This window comes from Ursus arctos, unplaced genomic scaffold (assembly GCF_023065955.2).
Source record: "Ursus arctos isolate Adak ecotype North America unplaced genomic scaffold, UrsArc2.0 scaffold_27, whole genome shotgun sequence".
NCBI lineage: Eukaryota > Metazoa > Chordata > Mammalia > Carnivora > Ursidae > Ursus > Ursus arctos.
This window is the reverse complement of record NW_026622952.1, coordinates 1836539-1858072: the sequence shown is the minus strand read 5'-3', so window position 1 is coordinate 1858072 and position 21534 is coordinate 1836539. Positions and strand designations below refer to the sequence as shown.

Sequence of the window (21534 nt, the reverse complement as noted above, 5' to 3'; positions counted from 1 at the left end):
GTTAACACTCTGTTTCTTGGTTTGTCTTTCTCACTTTTTTTTTCCCTTTGCTCATCTGTTTTGTTCTAAATTCCATATACGAGTGAGATCATAACGTATTTGTCTTTCTCCAACTTATTTCACTTAGCATTGCACTCTGTAGCTCCATCCATATTGTTGCAAATGACAAGATTTCATTCTTTTTTAGGGCTGAGTAATATTCCATTGTATATGTATACCACACTTCTTTATTCATCTATCAATGGACACTTGGGCCGCTTTCATAATTTGGCTATTGTAAATAATACTGCAATAAACACAGGGGTACATGTATCCTGTTCATTAGTGTTTTTGTGTTTTTTTGGTAAATACCTAGTAGAGTGATTACTGGATTACAGGGTAGTTCTATTTTAAATTTTCTGCGGAACCTCCATACTGATTCCACAGTGGCGTACCAGTTTCCATTCCCACCAACAGTGCACAAGGATTCCTTTTTCTCCACATCCTTGCCAGCACTGGCTGTTTCTTGTGTTTTTGATTCTAGCCATTCTGACAGGTGTGAGGTGATATCTTATCATGTTTTCATTTGCATTCCCTGATGATGATTGATGTTGAGCATCTTTTGGTCATCTGGGTGTCTTCTTTGGAGAAATGTCTGTTCAGGTCTTCTGCCCATTTTTTAATTGTATTTTTTTTTTGGTGTTGAGTTGTATAAGTTTTCATATATTTTGGATATTAACTCCTCATTGGACATATCAATTTCCAAATATCTTCTCCCATTCAGTAGGCTGTCTTTTCGTTTTGTTGATTGTTTCCTTTGCTGTGCAGAAGCTTTTTATTTTGAGGTAGTCCCAATAGTTTATTTTTGCTTTTATTTCCCTTACCTCAGGAGACAAATCTAGAAAAATGTTACTATGGCTGTTGTCAGAGAAATCACTGCCTATGCTTTCTTCCAGAACTTTTATGGTTTCAGGTCTCACATTCAAGTCTTTATAATCTATTTTGAGTTTATTTTTGTGTGTGGTGACAGAAAGTGGTCCATTTTTATTCTTTTGCATGCAGCTGTACAGTTTTATCAACACCATTATGAAAGAGATGGTCTTTTCCCCATTATATATTCTTGCCTCCTTTGTTGAGGATTAATTGACCATATAAGCATGGGTTTATTTCTGGGTTTTCTATTCTGTTCCATTCATCTATGTGTGTACTTTTTCTTTTTTAACAAGGCTCCACACCCAGCGTGGAGCCCAACTTGGGGCTTTAACTCACGACCCTGAGCCCAAGGCTTGAGCTGAAATCAAGAGTCAGACACTCAACTGACTGAGCCACCCAGGCACCAGTCTATGTGCCTGTGCTTATGCCACTATTGTACTGTTTTAATTACTACTGCTTTGTAATATTACTTTAAGTCTGGGATTGTAATACCTCCAGTTTTGTTTTTCAAGATTGCTTTGGCTATTCGAGGTCTTTCATGGTTCCATACAAATTTTAGGATTGTTTGTTCTAGTCTATGGTTCAGTAAACACTGAAAACCCTAAAGACTCCACCAAAAATTATTAGAATAAATGAATTCAGTAAAGTTGCAGGATACCAAATTAATATACAAAAATCTGCTCCATTTCTATACATTAATAAAAAAATAGCAGAAAGAGAAATTAAGAAAACAACCCCATTTGCAATTGCCCCAAAAAAAAATAAAACACCTAGGGATAAATTTAACCAATGAGGTTAAAGATCTGTACTTTGAAAACTATAAGACACCAATGAAATAAACTGAAAACAACAAAAACAAGTGGAAAGACATACCACACTCATAGACTGGAAGAATTAACATTGTTAAAATGTCCATACCACCCAAAGCAATCCACAGACTCAGTGCAATTCCTATGAAAATACCAACAGCATTTTTCAGTGCACCTGGGTGGCTCAGTTGGTTAAGCATCTGACTCTTGATTTCGGCTCAGGTCACAGTCTCATGGGTCATGAGATCGAGCCCTGTGTCAGGCTCCCCACTCAGCAGGGAGTCTGCTTGAAGAGTCTCTCCCTCTGCCCCTCCCCCCACTTTGTCTCTGTCTCTTTCTCTCTAAAATAAATACATAAATCTTTGAAAAACGAAAAGAAAATACCAACAGCATTTCTCAAAGAACTAGAACAAATAATCTTAAAATTTGTACAGAACCACAAAAGACCCCCAATAGCCAAAACACACTTGAGAAAGAACAAAGCTGGACGTATCACAATCCCAGTTTTCAAGATACACTACAAAACTATAGTAATCAAAACAGTATGGTACTGACACAAAAGCAGATACACACATCAAGAGAACAGAATAGACAGCCCAGAAATAACCCCATGTTTATATGGCCAATCAATGTACAACAAAGGAAGCAAGAATATACAACGGGGAAAAAGTCTCTTCATTAACGGTCTTGGGAAAACTGGAAAGCTACATGCAAATGACTAAAACTGGACCACTTTCGTATACCATACACAAAAGTAAATTCAAAATGGATTAAAGACCTAAATCAGGACCTGAAACCATAAAACTCCTAGAAGAAAACATAGGAAATATGTATGTATGTATTTTATGTATTGGACATCAGCCTTAACAATATTTTTCTGGATCTGCTCCTCAAACAAGGGAGACAAAAGCAAAAATAAGCTGTTGAGACTGCACACCAAAGGATACTGTCAATAAAGTAATAAGGCAATCTATTGAATAGAAGATATCTGCAAATGATATATCCACTAAGGGGTTGATATCCAAAATACATAAGGAACACATACAACTCAGCATAACACTCCCAAATAATCTGATTAATAAACAGTGAAAGAACTTGAATAGACATTTTCCCAAAGAAAACATCCAGATCACCAATAGACACCTGAAAAGATGCTCAGTGTCACTAATCATCAGGGAAACACAAATCAAAACTACAATGAGGTACTACCTCACACCTGTCTGAATGACTATTATCAAAAAGACAAGAAATAACATGAGCTCCCCTATGATCCAGCCATTGCACTACTGGGTATTTACCCCAAAGATTCAGACGTAGTGAAGAGAAGGGCCATATGCACCCCAATGTTCATAGCAGCAATGTCCACAATAGCTAAATCGTGGCAGGAGCCGAGATGCCCTTCAACAGATGACTGGATTAAGAAGTTGTGGTCCATATATACAATGGAATATTACTCAGCTATCAGAAAGAATGAGTTCTCAACATTTGCTGCAACATGGACGACACTGGAGGAGATAATGCTAAGTGAAATAAGTCAAGCAGAGAAAGACAATTATCATATGGTTTCACTCGTTTATGGAACATAAGAAATAGGAAGATCGGTAGGAGAAGAAAGGGGGGGTAAACAGAAGGGGGAATGAACCATGAGAGACTATGGACTCTGGGAAACAAACTGAGGACTTCAGAGGGGAGGGGGAGGGGGGATTGGGAGAGGCGGGTGATGGGTATTAAGGAGGGCACGTATTGCATGGTGCACTGGGTGTTATACGCAAGTAATGAATCATGAAACATTACATCAAAAACTAGGGATGTGCTGTATGGTGACTAACATAACATAATAAAAAATTATTAAAAAAAAAAAAGACAAGAAATAACAAGTGTTGGCCAGAATATGGAGAAAGGCAAATCTCTGTGCACTACTGGTGGGAATGTAAACTGGTGCAGTCACTGTGGAAAATCAAATGGCAGTTTTAATTTAAAAAAAAATAAAAATAGAAATATCATACAATCTAGTAATTCCTCTTCTGGGGAATTACCCAAAGAAAACAAAAACACCAATTCAAAAAGATATATGCACCCCTATATTTGTTGCGGCATTATTTACAATAGCCAAGATATGGAGACAATCTAAGTGTCCTTTGATAGATGAATTGATAAAGAAGATGTGATACAGGTACACAATGGAATATTACTCAGCATAAGAAAGAATGAAATCTAGAAGGGGTGGAGAAAGAAATCTTGCCATTCATGACAGCATGGATGGACCCTATTGGTATTATGCTAAGTGAAATAAGTCAGAGAAAGACAAAAACACCATATGATTTTACTTGTATCTGGAATCCAAAAAACAAATGAGCAAACAAACAAAAAGAAGAAGACTCATAAATACAGAAAACAAACTGATGGTTATAAGAGAGGAAGAGGACAGGCAAAAAAGGTGAAAGGGATTAAGAGGTACAAACTCTCCATAATAAAATAAATAAACCACAAAGATGTTTAGTACAGCATAAGAAATACAGTGAATATAATACTGTAATTTAATATGTTGACAGATGGTAACTAAACTCCCTTACTGTGGCGAGCATTTGATAATGAATATAATTGTCGAATTACCATTTGTATACCTAAAACTAAGGTTGTATGTCAACTACAACTAAAAATAAAGATTAGGAAAAAATAATCTACTCTAAAAAAATAAATAAATAAAATAAAGAAAGAAAGATAGAAAGAAGAAAAAACCCAACCTAAAATTTGTATGTTATGTCAATGGACCCCAAAAAGCTAAAACAATCTTGAAAAAGAGTGATGTTGTAGGACACACACTTTCTGATTTCAAAACTTACTACAAATCTACAGTAATCAAAATGGTATGGTACTGACCCAAGGGCAAACATATATACCAATGGAATAGAACACAGAGTCCAGAAATAAACTCATATAAATGGTCAAGTTATTTTTGGTAAGGATGCCAAGACCCTTCAATGGGGAAAGGGTGGTCTTTTCAACAAATGCTACTGGGAAAACTGGATATCCACATGCAAAACAATGAAGAAGGACCCTTACTTCCTTCCACATACAAAAATTAACTCAAAATGAATCAAAGACCTAAACTTAAGAGCTAAAACTACAAAAATCTCAGAATAAAACATAGGTGAAAATCTTCGTGACCTTAGATTTGGCAATGATTTCTTAAATAGGACACCAACAACACAGGCAACTAAAGGAAAAAATAAATTTGACTTTATCAAAGTTAGAAACTTTGTGCATTAAAGGACACTATAAAGAAAGTAAAAAGACAACTCACAGAATAGAAGAAAACATCTATAAATCATACAGTTGATATGTGATTAATACCAGAATATATAAAGAACTCTCATAACTTTTCTGTCTACTATACTTCAATGAAAAAAAAAAAACCTCTCATAGGGGCACCTGGCTGGCTCAGTCGGTAGAACATGAGACTCTCGATCTTAGGGTCTTGAGTTCAAGCTCTACGTTGGGTGTAAACCTTACTAAAACAAACAAACAAACAAAAACTCTCATACCTCGAAAATGAAAAGCAAACACCCCAATTCAAAGATGGGCAAAGAACTTGAATAGACTTCTTAAAGAAGACATATGTATTGCCAATAAGCATACGAAATGATCAACATCATTCATCAAGAGTGAAATGCAAATCAAAACTCCAATAAGAGGGGCGCCTGGGTGGCTCAGCCTGTTAAGCGGCTGACTCTTGATTTCGGCACAGGTCATGATCTCGGGGGTCCTGGGATCTGGCCTGCACTCAGTGGGGAGTCTGCTTCTGGATTCTCTCTCCCTCTGCCCCTCCCCCTGCTTGCATGCGCACACATTCTCTCTCTAAAATAAATAATAAATAAATCTTTAAAAAAAAACCTCCAATGAGATACTGCTTCATAGCCATTTGGATGACAATTATAAAAAAATAGAAGGTAGCAAGTGTTGGCAAAGATACAGAAAAACTGGAACCACTGTGCACTGCTGGTGGGAATGTAAAATGGACCAGCCGCTGTGAAAAACAGTTTCCTCAAAATGTTAAAAATAGAATTACCATATGATCCAGCAATTCCAATTGAAAGCAGGTATTTGTACACCAATGTTCACTGTTGTATCATTCCTAATAGTCAAAAGGTGGGAACAACTCAAATGTCTATCAAAAGCAAATGAATAAACAAAATGTGGTATATACATACAGTGGAATATTATTCAGCTCTAAGAAGGAATGCTATTCTGATATATGCTAGAATGTAGATGGACCTTGAAAGCATTATGTTAAGTGAAATAAGCCAGACACAAATGGACAAATATTATATGATTCCACTTTATGAGGAACCTAGAATTGACTAATTCATTGAGATAAAAGGTAGAATAGAGGTTACCAAGGGCTGGAAAGAGGGGGAATGGGAAGTTAATATTTAATTGGTACAGTTTCTGTTTGGAATGATAAAGTTCTGGGAAGAGACAGTGGTGACGGCTATACAACATTGTGAATGTACTTAATGCCAATGAATTGTATACTTAAAGTGGTAAATTTTATGCTGTATTTATCTTACCACAATACACAAAAAGAATTATAATGGTTGAAAACTTCAAAGAAATTACAGAAAAAAGACAAAAGTTTTATCTAAATTGTAAACTACACATGCTACCCCTCTCCCAACTCATTACTAATTGATAACTTCAGCTGAAGTAACAGGATTACAACTGGCAATTGAATTTGAATCTGAAGAGCTGGACAGGGACTTAAACTGACCTCCTACCCAATCATATGACAGATTCAAGACAATGTCTAAGTATAATACGGAGCACCTTGTATAATTTGAAAAGTTACTTCTTAGGTAGATCCAAAATTTATTATTTATCTTGACCTACTGGCCTTCGTTCTGTCCACGAAGCCACGTAGAATAAATCTAATTCTTAAAAAAAACAAGCCCTGATCATATTTAAAGGCCGCTCTTATGTCCAACAGTCTTTTCCACTAAGCTAATATCCCCAGTCCCTTTAACCATTTTATATGGTTTTTACAGCTTTACCCACTTGAATGTTTACCAGTTTAAAATTATTCACCCAAACTGTAAATAACCCAAATGTGATCTTTATCTGGTTATTCAGATTAATCCAGCATAACACTGTTAAGTTTTTGACATCTACAACATACAATTAGTTTTTCAAATATAAAACTTTTGGTTTGGGGGCACCTGGGTGGCTTAGTTAAGCATCTGCCTTTGGCTCAGGTCATGATCCCAGAGTCCTGGGATCGAGTCCCACGTAGGGATCCCTGCTCAGCAAGTAGCCTGCTTCACCCTCTCCTTCTGCTGCACCCCCTACTTGTGCTCTCTGTCAAATAAATAAATAAAATCTTAAAAAAAAGAAAACAACCAACTTTTGGTTTGGGCTTCTTATCTTTCCAGTCTGTGGGGAAAACACTTTTATTATACAAGTAATAAATATCCATAGCAGAAAAATTAGAAAAACAAATAAGGGAAAAGAAAAACATTTTAAAATAAAATTAATTTTATCAAAAATAATTTTTAAACAGTATGGTTTACTTGACTTATGGTTTTGTGATGTGTCTTTCAATCATCAGTTCTCACTCAACAATTTATCCCCGAGACTTCCACATGATAAAGTTATATCTACATCTCATTCTTAATAAAGAACAGATACTCTATTTGTATTTGCCTAGTCATGACTCACTTTTTATTTTTTTTTTATTAATTTTTTTTTTAAGATTTTTTTTATTTATTTGACAGAGATAGAGACAGCCAGCGAAGAGAGGGAACACAAGCAGGGGGAGTGGGAGAGGAAGAAGCAGGCTCCTAGCGGAGGAGCCTGATGTGGGGCTCGATCCCAGAACGCCAGGATTACGCCCTGAGCCAAAGGCAGACGCTTAACCGCTGTGCCACCCAGGCGCCCCCCATGACTCACTTTTTAAAACAGCTTTATTGAAATATAATTCACATACCACACAATTTATCCACTCAAAATGGTTTTTAGCATATTCACACATATATGTAACCATCACCACAATTTTAGGATATTTCCATTACCTCAAAAAGCTCTGTACCCCTTAGCTATAATTCCCTATATCCTGATCTTCCACTCCGGTCCACTAATCTGTTTCCTGTCTCTATAGATTTCCCTATTTGGACATTCATATGAACAGACTCATATATGTGGTTTTTATATCTGACCTACTTCGCTTAGCAATAATGTTTTCAAGTCTCATCTATGATGTAGCATGTGTCAGTATGTTATTCTTTTTTATTGCTAAAAAATATTCCATTCTATGTATATGTCACATTTGTTTATCCATTCATTTGTTGATGGATATTTGGGCTGTTTCCACCTTTTGGCTGTTATTAATAACGTTGCCACGAAAATTCTTGTAGAAGTGTTTTTGGTTTTTTGTTTGTTTTGTTTTGTTTTTTTAGGGGGGAGGAGGGGCAGAGGGAAAGGGTGAAGAGAATCTTATGCAGGCTCCACGTGGGCTCAATCTCACAAACCTGAGATCTTGACCTGAGCCAAAATCAAGACTTAGACACTTAACCAACTGAGCCACCCAGGAACCCCTCTTTTACAAGTTTTTGTGTGTAGATGTGTTTTCATTTCTATTTCTCATACACACACACACACACACACCTAGGAGTGAAATTGCTACATCACATGGTAACTCCATGTTTCATCATTTGAGGAACTGATAGTTTTCCAAAGAGGTGAATCATTTTTAGATTTCCACTATCAGTATATGAGGGTTCCAATCTTCTCACATCCTCAACAACTATTACTGACTTTTTTTTTAAGATTTTATTTATTTATTTGACAGAGAGAGAGACAGCCAGCGAGAGAGGGAACACAAGCAGGGGGAGTGGCAGAGGAAGAAGCAGGCTCCCAGCGGTGGAGCCCGACGTGGGGCTTGATCCCAGAACGCCAGGATCACGCCCTGGGCCAAAGGCAGACGCTTAACAACTGAGCCACCCAGGCGCCCCTATTACTGACTTTTTTATTGGAGCCATTCTAGTGGGTATGAAATTGTTTCTCACTGTGATTTTAATTTGCATTTCTCTGATGATTAACAATGTCAAGCATAGTTCATGTTCCTATTGGCCATTTGCATATCTTCTTTGAAGGAATGTGTATTCACATCCTTTGCCCTATTAATTACATTATTTGGCTTTTTATTATTGAGTTTTGAGTTCCTTATATATTCTAGATACAAGTACTGTATAGATAGGGGTGGCTAGGTGGCTTAGTCGGTTAAGTGTCCAACCCGATCTCAGCTCAGGTCTTGATCTCAGGGTCATGAGTTCAAGCCCCAAGCTGGGCTCCATGCTGGGCATGGAACCTACTTAAACCTAAAACAAAAAACAAGTGCTGTATAGATATATGATTTGAAATATTTTCTCCCATTCTACAGGTTACCTTTTCATTTTCTTTCTTTCTTTTTTTAAAGATTATTTATTTGACAGAGAGCACGCATGGTACGCACACAAGCAGGGGGAGAGGCAGAGGGAGAGGGAGAAACAGACTCCCTGCTGAGCAGGGAGCCCAATGTGAGGCTCGTTCCCAGGACCCTGACATCATGACCTGAGCTGAGGACAGATGCTTAACCAACTAAACCACCCAGGTGTTTCTCATTTTCTTGATGAGAAGCATGCAAGTTGGGAATTTTGATGAAGTCCAGTTTATCTGTTTTTTCTTTTGTTGCTCACATTTTGTATCATATCTAAGAAACTTGATGTTTAAAAATCTTTCCTATAATTTTACAGCAAACTCACTGATTTGTAATTTTTAAAATTAATCTTTTTTCTATTGTATACTTTTTTCTACTTGTTTTCAATGATACATACATATACATGATTTTATTTATCTCCATGTGTTAACACTTAAATTCCTAGTTTATATCCTAGTCTCTGTGTAATGATAAACACCTGAAGCCTTTAAGAATTATACCTGATTCTATAACAGTAATTTTAACTTGAATCTTAATTCCCTCCATACTGTCCAACTTTTTTTTTGCCTGTTTTTCTACTTAAAGAGTGAAAACATCTTGTACTTATTATTTATATCACTTACAAATTGAGGGATTCAATTATGAAAATTACATTTTTAAACAATGATACTTCCATAGAAAATATTAATATTTTATTCAAAATACGGTATTTAAGTTTTATCTCATAAGACAGCTGATCACAGGAACAATATATGGTAGCACTTAGAGCCTAGTGAAAAATAAAATACCTTAGTAAATATACAATTGATGTGAGAAACAAAGGCAAAAGAAAAAATTATACTGCCACAGCTCATTGACAAGTCCTTGAAACAGGTAGAGTGACCTTTCCTCTAGGAGCTCAGCTGCCTCAATGTTGACACTTCGCTAAGGGCAAAAGGCAATCTTAGCTTAACATTATCCTGACCTCACAGGGTCCTGTTAAGTCTACTTTAACATATAAAAATTCCTTTGGAAACTTCCTTTATCTCTACCCCCCCCCACCCCAAGAAATGTTAGCAATCATCCTCCATGCATATGGCCCACTGATATACATCTAAAGGGTCTCACGCTAACATTTTATTAGAGAGTAATAAATGACCTTTTCCTAACAATAGCTAGCCCCCTCAAGCTCCTGGAACTCTTCCTTCCAAAATTCTTTAGAGGAGTGTCTGGGTGGCTCAGTCAGTTAAGCATCCACTCTTGGTTTCGGTTCGGGTCACTGAGCCCCACGTAAGGCTCTGCACTCAGCAAGGATTCTGCTTCTCTCCTCCACCTGCTATTCCCCACCCTACCCCTTTCTCTAAAACAAATAAATCTTAAAAAAAAAAATTATTTAGAGACTTATGCTATTCCTAACCCCCTCCCAACCTGAAAGTATATAATCAGTCACCCGTCACAACCTCAGTGCAGCTCCTTCTGTCCACAGATCCTGTCCCCATTCTTTAATAAAACCTCTTTTTTGCACTAAAGATTATCTCAAGAATTCTTTCTTGGCTGTCAGTTCCAAACCCCAACATTTCCACATCACAATTACTGAGCTCTATTACTCACTTTTTTAAATGAAGTATTAAAAATTACTAGAAGCAGTCAGAAAGCAGTGGCCCTTGCAAATATACATTATTTCAATTCTTTTGTCCTTTAGTCTCACCTGAAAAGTGCATATACCAGGGTAGCAATCAAAGCGAAACTGACCACAACTGCCACAAGTACTTGGTCACTTACTCCTTCTATGACTGAATCATCATCCAATTTCAAACTTTGAACTTCACCTTGATATTTGGCCATTCCAAGTCTAAAAGATAAAGAAACAAAAGTTACAAATGACACAGTGAAAATAAGATATACTAATCAAAACCACATAAATATAACTGAGTTCTAATGTATATTATTTTTTAAAGAACCCACTTAAGGAAAGTTGCATTAAGTACAATTCTAGTGGGGATTCTCCCATTAACGAGTTCTTTAAAATTTGCCAGACACATTATTTTGAGGAGTACAAAATTTTATCTCCTTTAAGGTAAACAATTACTCTAATTTATCATCTATTTACATTTTTTGAAAACAAATTTTTGAAAAATACCCTTTCTTCTTCAAGCTCTGTTCCTTTAATCTTAAGGGAAAAAAGGCATTCCTCATGGCCAACTGCTCTTCTCATTCTTGTATACTAAATCAATTCTCCCAGTAAATCAGATCCCTCTTCACCCTCACAGCACTGAATATGTCCTAGAACGTACCATGTATGGATAGGGAATGTATTTTCTTCTTCTGTAAATATTCCTGTGTAGTGCTCTGCACACGGTAGGACCTAATAAATATATGTTTAAATATGAGTGACTTACCTTATTTATAACGTTAGTAATTTGAAAAGTAAAAGACATTTAGGCTATAGGACATTTATATCTAAGATTAGTTGAATTAATGAAAATTCTGGTGCTTGAAAAACTATTAGCCTCACCTGGAACTAAGCTCAGCTTATGGTTCAGAATTCTTTGAACTGCCTGGAATATGGAATCACTCTGAGGCTGCATTTCCTTATGAAGAGAAAAGGGAGGATATGAAACTCTCCTTCCCATACACTAAGCTTGAGAAAAATGGTAATACCTAATTTCTATAGGTATGAAGGGAAATAACCCAACCACATCAGAGTCCAAGTATCACAGATAATTCATATTTTTATATTGCAAAACAGAAAGATTTAGCCTCATAAGACACCTAAAGGAAAATAAAGGAAATACTTAAACATACATGACTATTCATAATTAAAATAAAATTTGTATCTATGTAACTTATTGCACTGAAAAGTTTTATTCATTAACCTAGCCAGTCTCTGTTAAGAGGAAACTTTGTGAAAGTCTAACACCTTTGAAAGAATCTGAATTGGCTGCTAATAAGGAAATTACCTTATGGAAGAAACCTAAGCAAACAAACAGATCAAAGCCAATTTCCATCTTTACACATAGTAATAGCCTAATGTATCAGGAACTTTCTAATCATAGGTTTTAAATGACCATTATGAAGGCCACACACCACGAAACTCAGAGAAGCAGCTCTAAGTTCATTCTTTTCATTCAAAAGAACAGTCAAATGAACTGCCAACTGAAACTGAACAAACAGTGTCAAATAATCTAGGGGTGGGCCATGTAGTAAATTTAGATGTTTATTTTACCAGGTTTCCTCTTTTTATTTTTTTAAAAAGATTTTAAGTAATCTCTAAACCCAACATGGGGCTTGAACCCACAACCCCAAGATCAAGAGTTTTAAGCTCCAATGACTAAGCCAGCCAGGAGCCCCAGGTTTCTCTTTTAAAATTAGAGATGCTTTGTACAGCTGTGTCAAAAAGTCCTAAGGGCAGTGAGAACTACTTGCAGCTGCACAAAAGACAGCCAAAATGTTATCCCCTTGTCTCAAGATTTCCAGTCTCTACTGAATCTAATTACTTCACAGAGTTGAAACGATTCTTCCCAATGATATAAATTTAGGCAGTTTACTACTGAAGGGGAGAATCTGTTACCCCCAAATAATGACTCTCTGTTTTAAGAATTACTTTAGGTTATCTTTTTTCAAAAGAGCAAAGGAAAAGTTCTGAAACCCAAGTAGAAGTTACCCTTCTGTAAAAGAGACATTTACAAGGGAAATCTCCATTTGTAAAGGTATTTCCCTCTCTATACCAGAAGAGGAGGACTAAATCCCTAGAGCCTGTTACGAATGGAGAAGGCACAGACTTAAATCTGCATAACAACTTTACCCTTGTTTACTGTGCTTTTCCTGGTAACCTCCCATAACTGGGTCCTCCCCCCCAACATCTTTCTTTTGTCTTTAGCAAAGGTGGTATTTAATGTGACCACCTGGGCCATTCTGGAGTTACTCAGTTTTCCTGGGTAACTCCCATGTACACAGGAAGTATACAAATTATTCACCTTCTTTTTTTTTCTTGTTAATGTCTTCTATTACAGGGACGTCTCAGCCAAGAACCTAATAGGGTAGAGGGATAGTTATTTTTTCTCCCCCAGGCTCCTTTGTATTTTTTTTTTAGTGGGTTACATTTGTTTGTGTCCTTCCATGTGTAACCAATGGTGACATGACTGAATTCCACTGTACAAATTGTTTTTTCATTCCACTGTATATTAAACTTCTTTGCAAATAAGATATTGCTTATGATAGATATTGTTTCAAGCACAGTTCCAAGAGCTCAGAGATCCAAGATGCTCTAAGTATTGCAGAACCATATAATGTTATTTGCATCATTTTATAGCAGAAGTTTCCAATATTATTGAAATGAAGAGTTATTTTTCACTTCCACAAATGCTGGTATCCCCAAAGAAAGTGTTTGGGCTGAGAGAGGGGAGGAGGGGAAGAGGCTGCTGATAAATTTTTTTTTTTAAAAGATTTTATTTATTTATTTGACAGAGAGACAACCAGCCAGAGAGGGAACACAAGCACGGGGAGTGGGAGAGGAAGAAGCAGGCTCCCAGAGGAGGAGCCTGATGCCGGGCTTGATCCCAGAACGCCAGGATCATGCCCTGAGCTGAAGGCAGACACTTAACGATTGAGCCACCCAGGCGCCCCTGCTGATAAATTTCTGAGAGGAACAGAGAGGTTAACTGCATTTTCCTGTCACATGGAAAGCCCAGCTAAACCCAGAGATCTCACAGGGAGAACTACTAATGGCTGATCCTCTTGGGGGCTGCCAATAGCTCAACTTCCACTAGCAGTTTTTCTTATAATCGTAATTTTAAAATGGAACTGTAGGAATTAATAGCTCAAAAATGGGGTAAGATACTGATCTAAGATTACAGAGGATAAACGACAGAAAGTTTTCTACTTGAGGACATGACTAATACCTCAATCTTGAAAAGTCAGTCTTTCCAATCTGAACTTCAGTTCTCCAACTTGCGCTTTACACAGTCAGGTCTTGTCTAGACCAGAACTGTGCTGCTGGTTTTGCCCAATAGCACAGGCTCTCAACTCAAGCCTGCTTGGACATTAACAGCCCAGATTCTAGTTCCAGTTCTACTACCACAACTGTGTTCTCACTTAATCTCTAAGGACCTTTCATTTTCTGCAAAATGTAAAAACTGGGCTTGAGGATTTTTTAAGTTCCTTCCCCCATTACCAATATGAAAATAAGAGTTACCAGGACTTTATTTTTACTATTTGGGATTCACGGAAAACACCATAGATCTTGGAAATCGTGGTCTAATTGATAGAAGCCTGAAGAGGAACTGGTTTCTAGCTTTGGTTTTGCTACCGATTAACTAGCTCTTATTGAGGAGTAGCTTAATGTCAAAGAAGTGTAAGCTTTGGAGTCACACAACTGTACTAATGTAAAGTTTACACCTCAGCTTCCTCATACGTAAAATACATAAAATTAATTTTAACCACACCAAATGCCCACTTTTAAGTAATCTCCACACCCAACACGGGCTTGAACTCACAACACTGAGATCAAGAGTCGCATACTTGGGGCGCCTGGGTGGCACAGCGGTTAAGCGTCTGCCTTCGGCTCAGGGCGTGATCCCATCTTTCTGGGATCGAGCCCCACATCAGGCTCCTCCGCTATGAGCCTGCTTCTTCCTCTCCCACTCCCCCTGCTTGTGTTCCCTCTCTCGCTGGCTGTCTCTGTCTCTGTCGAATAAATAAATAAAATCTTTAAAAAAAAAAAAAAAAGAGTCGCATACTCTACCTACTGAGCCAGCCAGGTGCCCCTCAAATGCCCACTTGTTTGACCAAAAAAAAAGTGTAATTCTTTGTTTTATGGAGTTTATAACGAAATAATGAAGGTAGAGAATTCAGCATATTGCCTGGACCACCATATAGGCTCTCAGTAAATGGAAGCCATAATATTTTGATTACTGATTTTTTTATAGATTTTATTTTTTAAAGTAATCTTTACACCCAACATGGGCCTCAAACTTACAACCCAAGATCAAGAGTCACATACCCAACCAACTGAGCCAGCCAGGCACCCCTTGATTACTATTATTAACAACTGTCAAGAACCACTATAAAACTTAGCCGTGCCTTCCCCATAGCTGCACTATGTTGCATCTGAAATTCTCTTTTAATCAAAGCTCTAAGTATGTATTCCCTGGGAAGACAGCATAAACTTGGGAACATTGCCACGCAGGACGCTACCATATTTATTTAAATCTGATAAACAGCTATAAAAATAAATAAATCAGTCTGATAAACAGCTATAGATGAGAACCAGTCTCCAACTAACCAGAGTAAGGAAACAGCTAAGACAAGTTGCACTCACCTCTCTCCTTGGTCTTTTCCAAAACTTTCAGAAAAAAAATTATTAAGAATAAGGGAAATATAGGAAATTTTGTAACTTCCAAAGGAGAAACTCAGTCTTTTTACCAAAGTTCACGTAGAAACATGACGGCCACATGACTTCCGCAATTACATCCAAGAAGCTTTTAATATAATTTCCTTCATTGAGGGTAATTGGAGCCACAAATGAAATCTCAAGAACACTGCAGTATCATACATAAATGCATTGTGGGTGAGCAGTCAAGACTGAAAAAGGAGGCTTAGGTCATTTGTGTCAAAGCCTTGAAAACCTGAGCAGCTGGAGTGAAGGTGTTCACTACACCACAGTCCCTCCAGAAAAGACTAGCATCTTGTTCTCCACTTTCAAAGACAAGTTGCAGGTGAGTCAGGCTTAAGTCAATGTAACATATACTTACTGATTTTACGTGCCTAATAAGGGTAATGGTCATTAAAGTGCTAGGAATTCTACAGAAACAACCTAGTATGGAATGTAGGAACTCTGGTTTGACAGCGATCCTGAGGCACCAACAAAGGAAACAAAGGCAGGTAAGACACATTTATCATTTCTAAAGATTTCTCTGCCCTTGGTGGAAGGAGGAATACATTTTTTTTAAAGACCATTGAGAAGACTTTAGGTAAGATTTTTTTCTTACATTTACAAAATGATAAATTCATCAAATGTGAACTGTTAATTGGTACTCTGTAAGGCATCATTAAAAACTCACTCCAATTCTGAATGTTCAATGACAAAACCTACTCCTAATGGGAAAATGGGGGCTCCAGGAACTCGCAAACCAAAGTAAAGGTGTGCTCTAGGAAGTTAAGTTTGCTGCACTCCAAATAAGTCTGACATTACCTGGTAGTTATGTATACCCTATGACTCAACGATTCTCCCAGGATTCCTAGGAGTACATATCCTAAAGAAACCCCCTACACATTTGCGCTAGTATCCAGGTGTAAGAATACTTAGAGCACTGCTTTTAGTAGCCCCAAACTGGGACAACAAAATGTCCATGAACAGAATGGATACGCTGTTATAATCATACAGTGGAATACTAGAGAGCAATAAAAATTACCTATAGGTATACACAAATTTACTATAAATTCAAAACCACAAAATACACTGATTGCATTCATAAAAGTTCAAAAACAAGCAAAGTAAAACTATATTGTTTAGGCATGCATACACAGTAAAGCTATAAGTAAAAGCAGTGAAGTATCATAAAAGTCAGTCTAGGGAGGCAATTGTTTTCAGGAAGGAACACTAGGTGTGGGTAGAACTCCTGAGGTATGGGCAGTGTTTTGTTTTTATCTGGGTGTTTACTATTATTTTTCTTTAACCACGTACGTTGTATGCACTTCTCTGCGTACGTTATACCGCATAAAAATATATTGGTATCTCTGCAGGAATCCACGCCTCTAAAAAGGTGGGTGGGCTCGCTGGCAGACCATCCACCAAGCCATTAAACAAGAAGGCCAACTCCTAGATCTGCACTAGGAGAAACAGGCCCTAGAACTAACGAGGTCTTCACGGACTAACAACTGGCGCACACCCTCTCCCTACTTAAGTAGCCGAACTTTTCAGGGAGTCGAGGCTCACCGCGACCCAGGAAGGAACGGCCGGCTCTCCTCCCCGGCCAAGCACCTAGAACCACGAGACGCCCGCCACGTCGGCCCTTCCACCGTCTCCGGAATTCCGGGCGGGAGCCGGGCGACTCTGGAGCTTAGCCCCGGGCTGTCTGAACGAAGGCGGAGCTCCGGGGTCCAAGTCAGCATCTCCCCCCCCCCCCCCGCCCCGAAGCCCGAAGGCGACCCCGGGGGCAGTCCCGCCCACGCCGGAGCCCTGCCGGCCGCTCCCGCGAGCCCGAATCCGGGTGGGCGTGGCCGGCCGCGGCCCGGCCGCTGGGAGGGGGAGGGGGCGCGTACCTCTCCACCGCAGAGGATACCTCGCCAATTCCCGGTGACTGAGAATAGAGATTATTTCCGGGCACGGCCCCCGCCACCCCTCCCGGGCAACCACTAGCTGTCCCTTTTTTAATTTGGAGAGCGGACACAGGCGCACGCGCACTGCCGAGCTTCCGTGAGAGTGCGAGCGGACAGGCGAGGAGGACCCGCCGCCGCCGCCGCCGCCGCCGCCAGGGCCGGGCGCGTGCGCGAGGCGACACGCAGCGGGCCGGCGTCGGGGCGCGCGCGGCGGCGGCAGGGAGGCGGGCCGGCCGGAGCGCGATTGTGCGCAGTGGCTCGTCGGCCGCGGCTTTGGCCAGGGCCGGCGCTCTCCGGAGGAGGGGTGTGGGGGGCTGGAGGCGGGGACGCGAGGCTGCGGGCGTGGCCGGGGGCGCGCGCGGCGGGCGCGCGGTCCCGAGTGAAAGGAGAAGGAGGGGCAGCGGGGGTGACGGTGCGAGAGCCGCTGGCAGCGCCGGGGCGGTAGTCGGCGGCCCGGGCCCGAGGAGAAGGTGGGCCAGAGGCCAGGTCAACTGCCCGGACCCTCCGACGCAGCCCCAGACCGAACGGCAGCGGTTTCTGGTGAGGTGGGGAGGCGCTGCCAAGCCCCAGCTGGGGAAGATGTTCAACGTGGAGTCGGTGGAGCGGGTGGAGCTGTGCGAGAGCCTTCTCACTTGGGTATGTGATGACTGGCGGGTCGGGGGAAGACCCCCTCCCCCAGCCTCCTTTCCGGGATCCCCCACACTTGTCGCGGGGGGCGAGCGCCGAGGGCGGCGGTGCCGTCACATCCGGGGCCTGGGGCGGGCGGAGCCGGGGGACGCCGGTGCGGGCCGCGTCTACCCGGCGGCCCGGCCGGGCGGGGGGCGGCGGGGAGCGGCCCGGCGCTGGGGGCTCAGCCCGGAGTCCGAGGGAAACTTGCCGGGCTTGACGTGTTGGCTGCTCTCCGAGTGGAAACCGGCCCGGTGGAGGCTAATGATGGGGTGCAGGCGGCACTGTGATTAGGATTGTTGTTGTTTGCAGCTGATGGGGCTCTGGCGCTTCTCTCGCGCGCTGCCAGGGACACCCAAGCGTTGGCTGTCTCTGCGTCCGGCACAGCCGGTAGAGGCACTCGGGACCCCTGGTTACGACGTTCCTCCCCTTTGTTGTAGCGTTCACGGAGGACCGAGGGTAGCCCCTTGAGGGATGAGCCGGGCCCACTGGAAGAGAAAAGTACTTTGAAAGGGAGGGTAGGAAAAATACGAAAAGGCACCCAGAGTCGGTATTTGAAATGCGACTTCAGAGATTAGAAAGTAAGTGGTGTGGAGATACTTACTAAAGGTATAAATATAAAAACAAATCTGGAATATATGTGGGAATCAGTAATGGAACTTGACATTTTGGGGCGACGTTATAGGCTTCAAATCTTAAATTATTAAACACCTATTAAAATTGTCATGTTTTAAAGTAAATATCTGTTTAGTTTTAATGCTAACAATTGTGCCTTTAGCAGCCTCTTCAAGAACCGGACCTAAAACCCAGGCTGTGTGTTTCACAAACTTTGGTGTCAGTTTTTATGGGGGGAGCGGGGGGTGTTTGTATGTATAGAGGTCTGCAGAGCCACGGGATAAACCTAGTGCTTTCTCTGGGAGTTAAATGTCATTTCTAGAATAAGACACTAATATATTTATTGAGGTGACCACAGCATTTGGGTTAATGTTAGAGGTAAGATACAGATGTCAAAGAAATTCTGTTCAGTGGTGCCTTGAGTTACAAGTTCAGATCCCTGAAATATAGATGTCACTTTCCTGTGTGGGGGCACTTACATGGAAAGGTTAAAGAAGCATTGCCTTGGGTAGGTTGTAACAGAGGTAGTGTAAATACTCTGAGATTTTCTTTTCTTTAAGATTTTATTTATTTGAGGAGCAAGAGAGCGAGCACTAGCGGGGGCAGAGGGAGAGGGAGAAGCTGACTCCCCTGCTGAGCTGGGAGCCCCATAGGGGGTTCCACACGGGACTGGATCCCAAGGACCCTGAGATCATGACCTGAGCAGAAGGCAGATGCTTAACCGACTGAGCCATCCAGGCGCCCCTACTCTGAGATTTTCATAATGTGTTCTGTGTCAGGAGCCAATTATGTTTTCTGAAACAATATATACACTGGTAGGGCTTGATATATTCTGTAACTTTGTTAGGCTATTCATGGGATTTCAAGGTGTTTTTTGTTTTTTGCAATAATGTTATAGTTAACATACAGCTTACAAATGTAGTGGGTTCCAACTTCAGATGAGAAGATGGGTTTCACTACTGTATTTTAGAGAAGAGAAAAACTGCTAAACTGCATAATGTGGCCAAGGCAGGGGAGAGATAAAGGAAAAGAATGACTACATTCTTGATACTGTGGAAGGAATAGATTTGGCAGAGGTTGTAAACAGAAGATTAAGGATCTTAAGGTGTGCCTTCTTGAGTGTACAAGTAAGTTCTTCCCTCAATGCTAGAAAAAGGCAAGAGGGCAAAGATGAGGACGCTAACTGAATCTGAAGTAAGGCTACATTCTTTGAAGTCTAGGAAGACAAGTTTTGAAAACAGGTGTATTTACAAGGGCATCTGCAAAAAGATAGTGATCATTGCAGTTATTTGAGTGAGAAATGCTAATCAGGGGCTCCTGGGTGGCTCAGTCGTTAGGCGTCTGCCTTTGGCTCAGGGCGTGATCCCAGAGTCCTGGGATGGAGCCCTGTATCGGGCTCCCTGCTCCACTGGGAGCCTGCTTCTTCCTCTCCCACTCCCCCTGCTTGTGTTCCCTCTCTCACTGGCTATCTCTTCTTCTGTCAAATAAATAAATAATCTTTAAAAAAAAATTAGAGGAAGAGTCTTAGAGGGAAGTTTGAAGGGATATCAAGAGAAGCACACAGTATGAGAGCATCTATTTAGAATCTGGTAAATGTCAAGAAAACAGAAAATCCAGGTTATCAGATATGGAGAGAGGTCAGGGAATATGGTGTTGTAGAAAAGGATTTTTGAAATGTCACTGGAAGGCTCATCAAGGAAAATTTCTGGAGAAAGTAAGATTACAGATTTTCAGTAACAACTGGAGGGCAGAGTCTACACAAAGATGTACAATTCTAAGATTGGAAACATTTTAAAACTTGTGCATTGAAATGTTTCAAAATAGAGTTTAAATGCTGGCTTCTCTAAGTTGTCATTATAAAAAGCAGAATAAATGTTTTTTGTTTTTTTTTTTTAAAGATTTTATTTGTTTATTTGACAGAGATAGAGACAGCCAGCGAGAGAGGGAACACAAGTAGGGGGAGTGGGAGAGGAAGAAGCAGGCTCACAGCAGAAGAGCCTGATGTGGGGCTCGATCCCATAACGCTGGGATCACGCCCTGAGCCGAAGGCAGACGCTTAACCACTGTGCCACCCAGGCGCCCCAAAGCAGAATAAATGTTTATGCAGAAAATGAGGTAGCTAGAAGTGTACGTTTAGTCTAGTAGTTCCCCTCATATCTGAGGCCAGCTTATCTGAAAACAATTCCAAAACCAAGTGTAAGGGAAAAAATGTATGCAATAAACTCCAAAGACAAGACTCCTATTGGCACACCTGGCTGGCTCAGTCAGTAGAACATGTGATTCTCAATCTCAGGGTCGTGTGTTCCACTCCTACAGTTGGCATGGAGCCTACTTAAGAAAAGACAAGACTCCCATTTGGACTAATTTACTCTACATAAACTTACAGCCACATTGGTCGTGTGGGTTCTGTGCACACAGAAGGTTAGGAGGTAACTGCAACACTCGGCAAGGTACAGACAGCTGCCAGTGACCTAGAAGATCCAAGAACTGAAAACTCAGGCCTATGTGATTCATTCTTTGAGCTGACAGCCTTACAGAATTCAAGAACTTCCATGCTCAATTATTGAAGATCATAACTATGATCTTTAATATCAAAAGCTTATTTTCACTATATAGCATTTAGTACTAGATTGGAGGTAGATACCGCACTTTAGAAGTTCTTCCACTAGAAATAGTTAAAATAATAAAACCTCAGGCACTTAAAAGGGATGACTATTAGTCACCTATCCAGAATTCATTTCTGTGGACATCGAATTACCTTAA

The 21534-nt window shown here is 40.3% G+C and overlaps 2 protein-coding genes across 12 annotated transcripts in view; one reads left to right on the top strand and one right to left on the bottom strand.

The window, feature by feature from the left end:
* The window catches only part of RNF170 (ring finger protein 170), a 38670-nt gene extending 21005 nt beyond the window's left edge, over nucleotides 1-17665 (bottom strand). The window contains exons 1-4 of one of the 10 annotated variants that reach the window (XM_044379288.3): nucleotides 17434-17648; nucleotides 11687-11762; nucleotides 11466-11536; nucleotides 10880-11023 (exon numbers count right to left, since the gene is read on the bottom strand). In XM_044379288.3, the coding sequence (XP_044235223.1) occupies nucleotides 10880-11016 (137 nt within the window). In that variant the 5' untranslated portion in view covers nucleotides 11017-11023; nucleotides 11466-11536; nucleotides 11687-11762; nucleotides 17434-17648. Of the gene's footprint in view, nucleotides 1-10033; nucleotides 10112-10879; nucleotides 11024-11465; nucleotides 11537-11686; nucleotides 11763-13148; nucleotides 13168-17107; nucleotides 17361-17433 lie in introns of those variants that run through there. The other 9 variants (XM_044379289.3, XM_026485730.4, XM_044379290.3 and 6 more) reach the window with 9 other exon arrangements.
* A 180-nt stretch (nucleotides 17666-17845) lies between these two features.
* HOOK3 (hook microtubule tethering protein 3) overlaps nucleotides 17846-21534 on the top strand; it is a 104596-nt gene continuing 100907 nt past the window's right edge. For both annotated transcript variants that reach the window (XM_057303337.1, XM_026485726.4), the window contains exon 1: nucleotides 17846-18126. In XM_057303337.1, coding sequence (XP_057159320.1) covers nucleotides 18070-18126 — 57 coding nt within the window. In that variant the 5' untranslated portion in view covers nucleotides 17846-18069. The remainder of the gene's footprint in view (nucleotides 18127-21534) is intronic.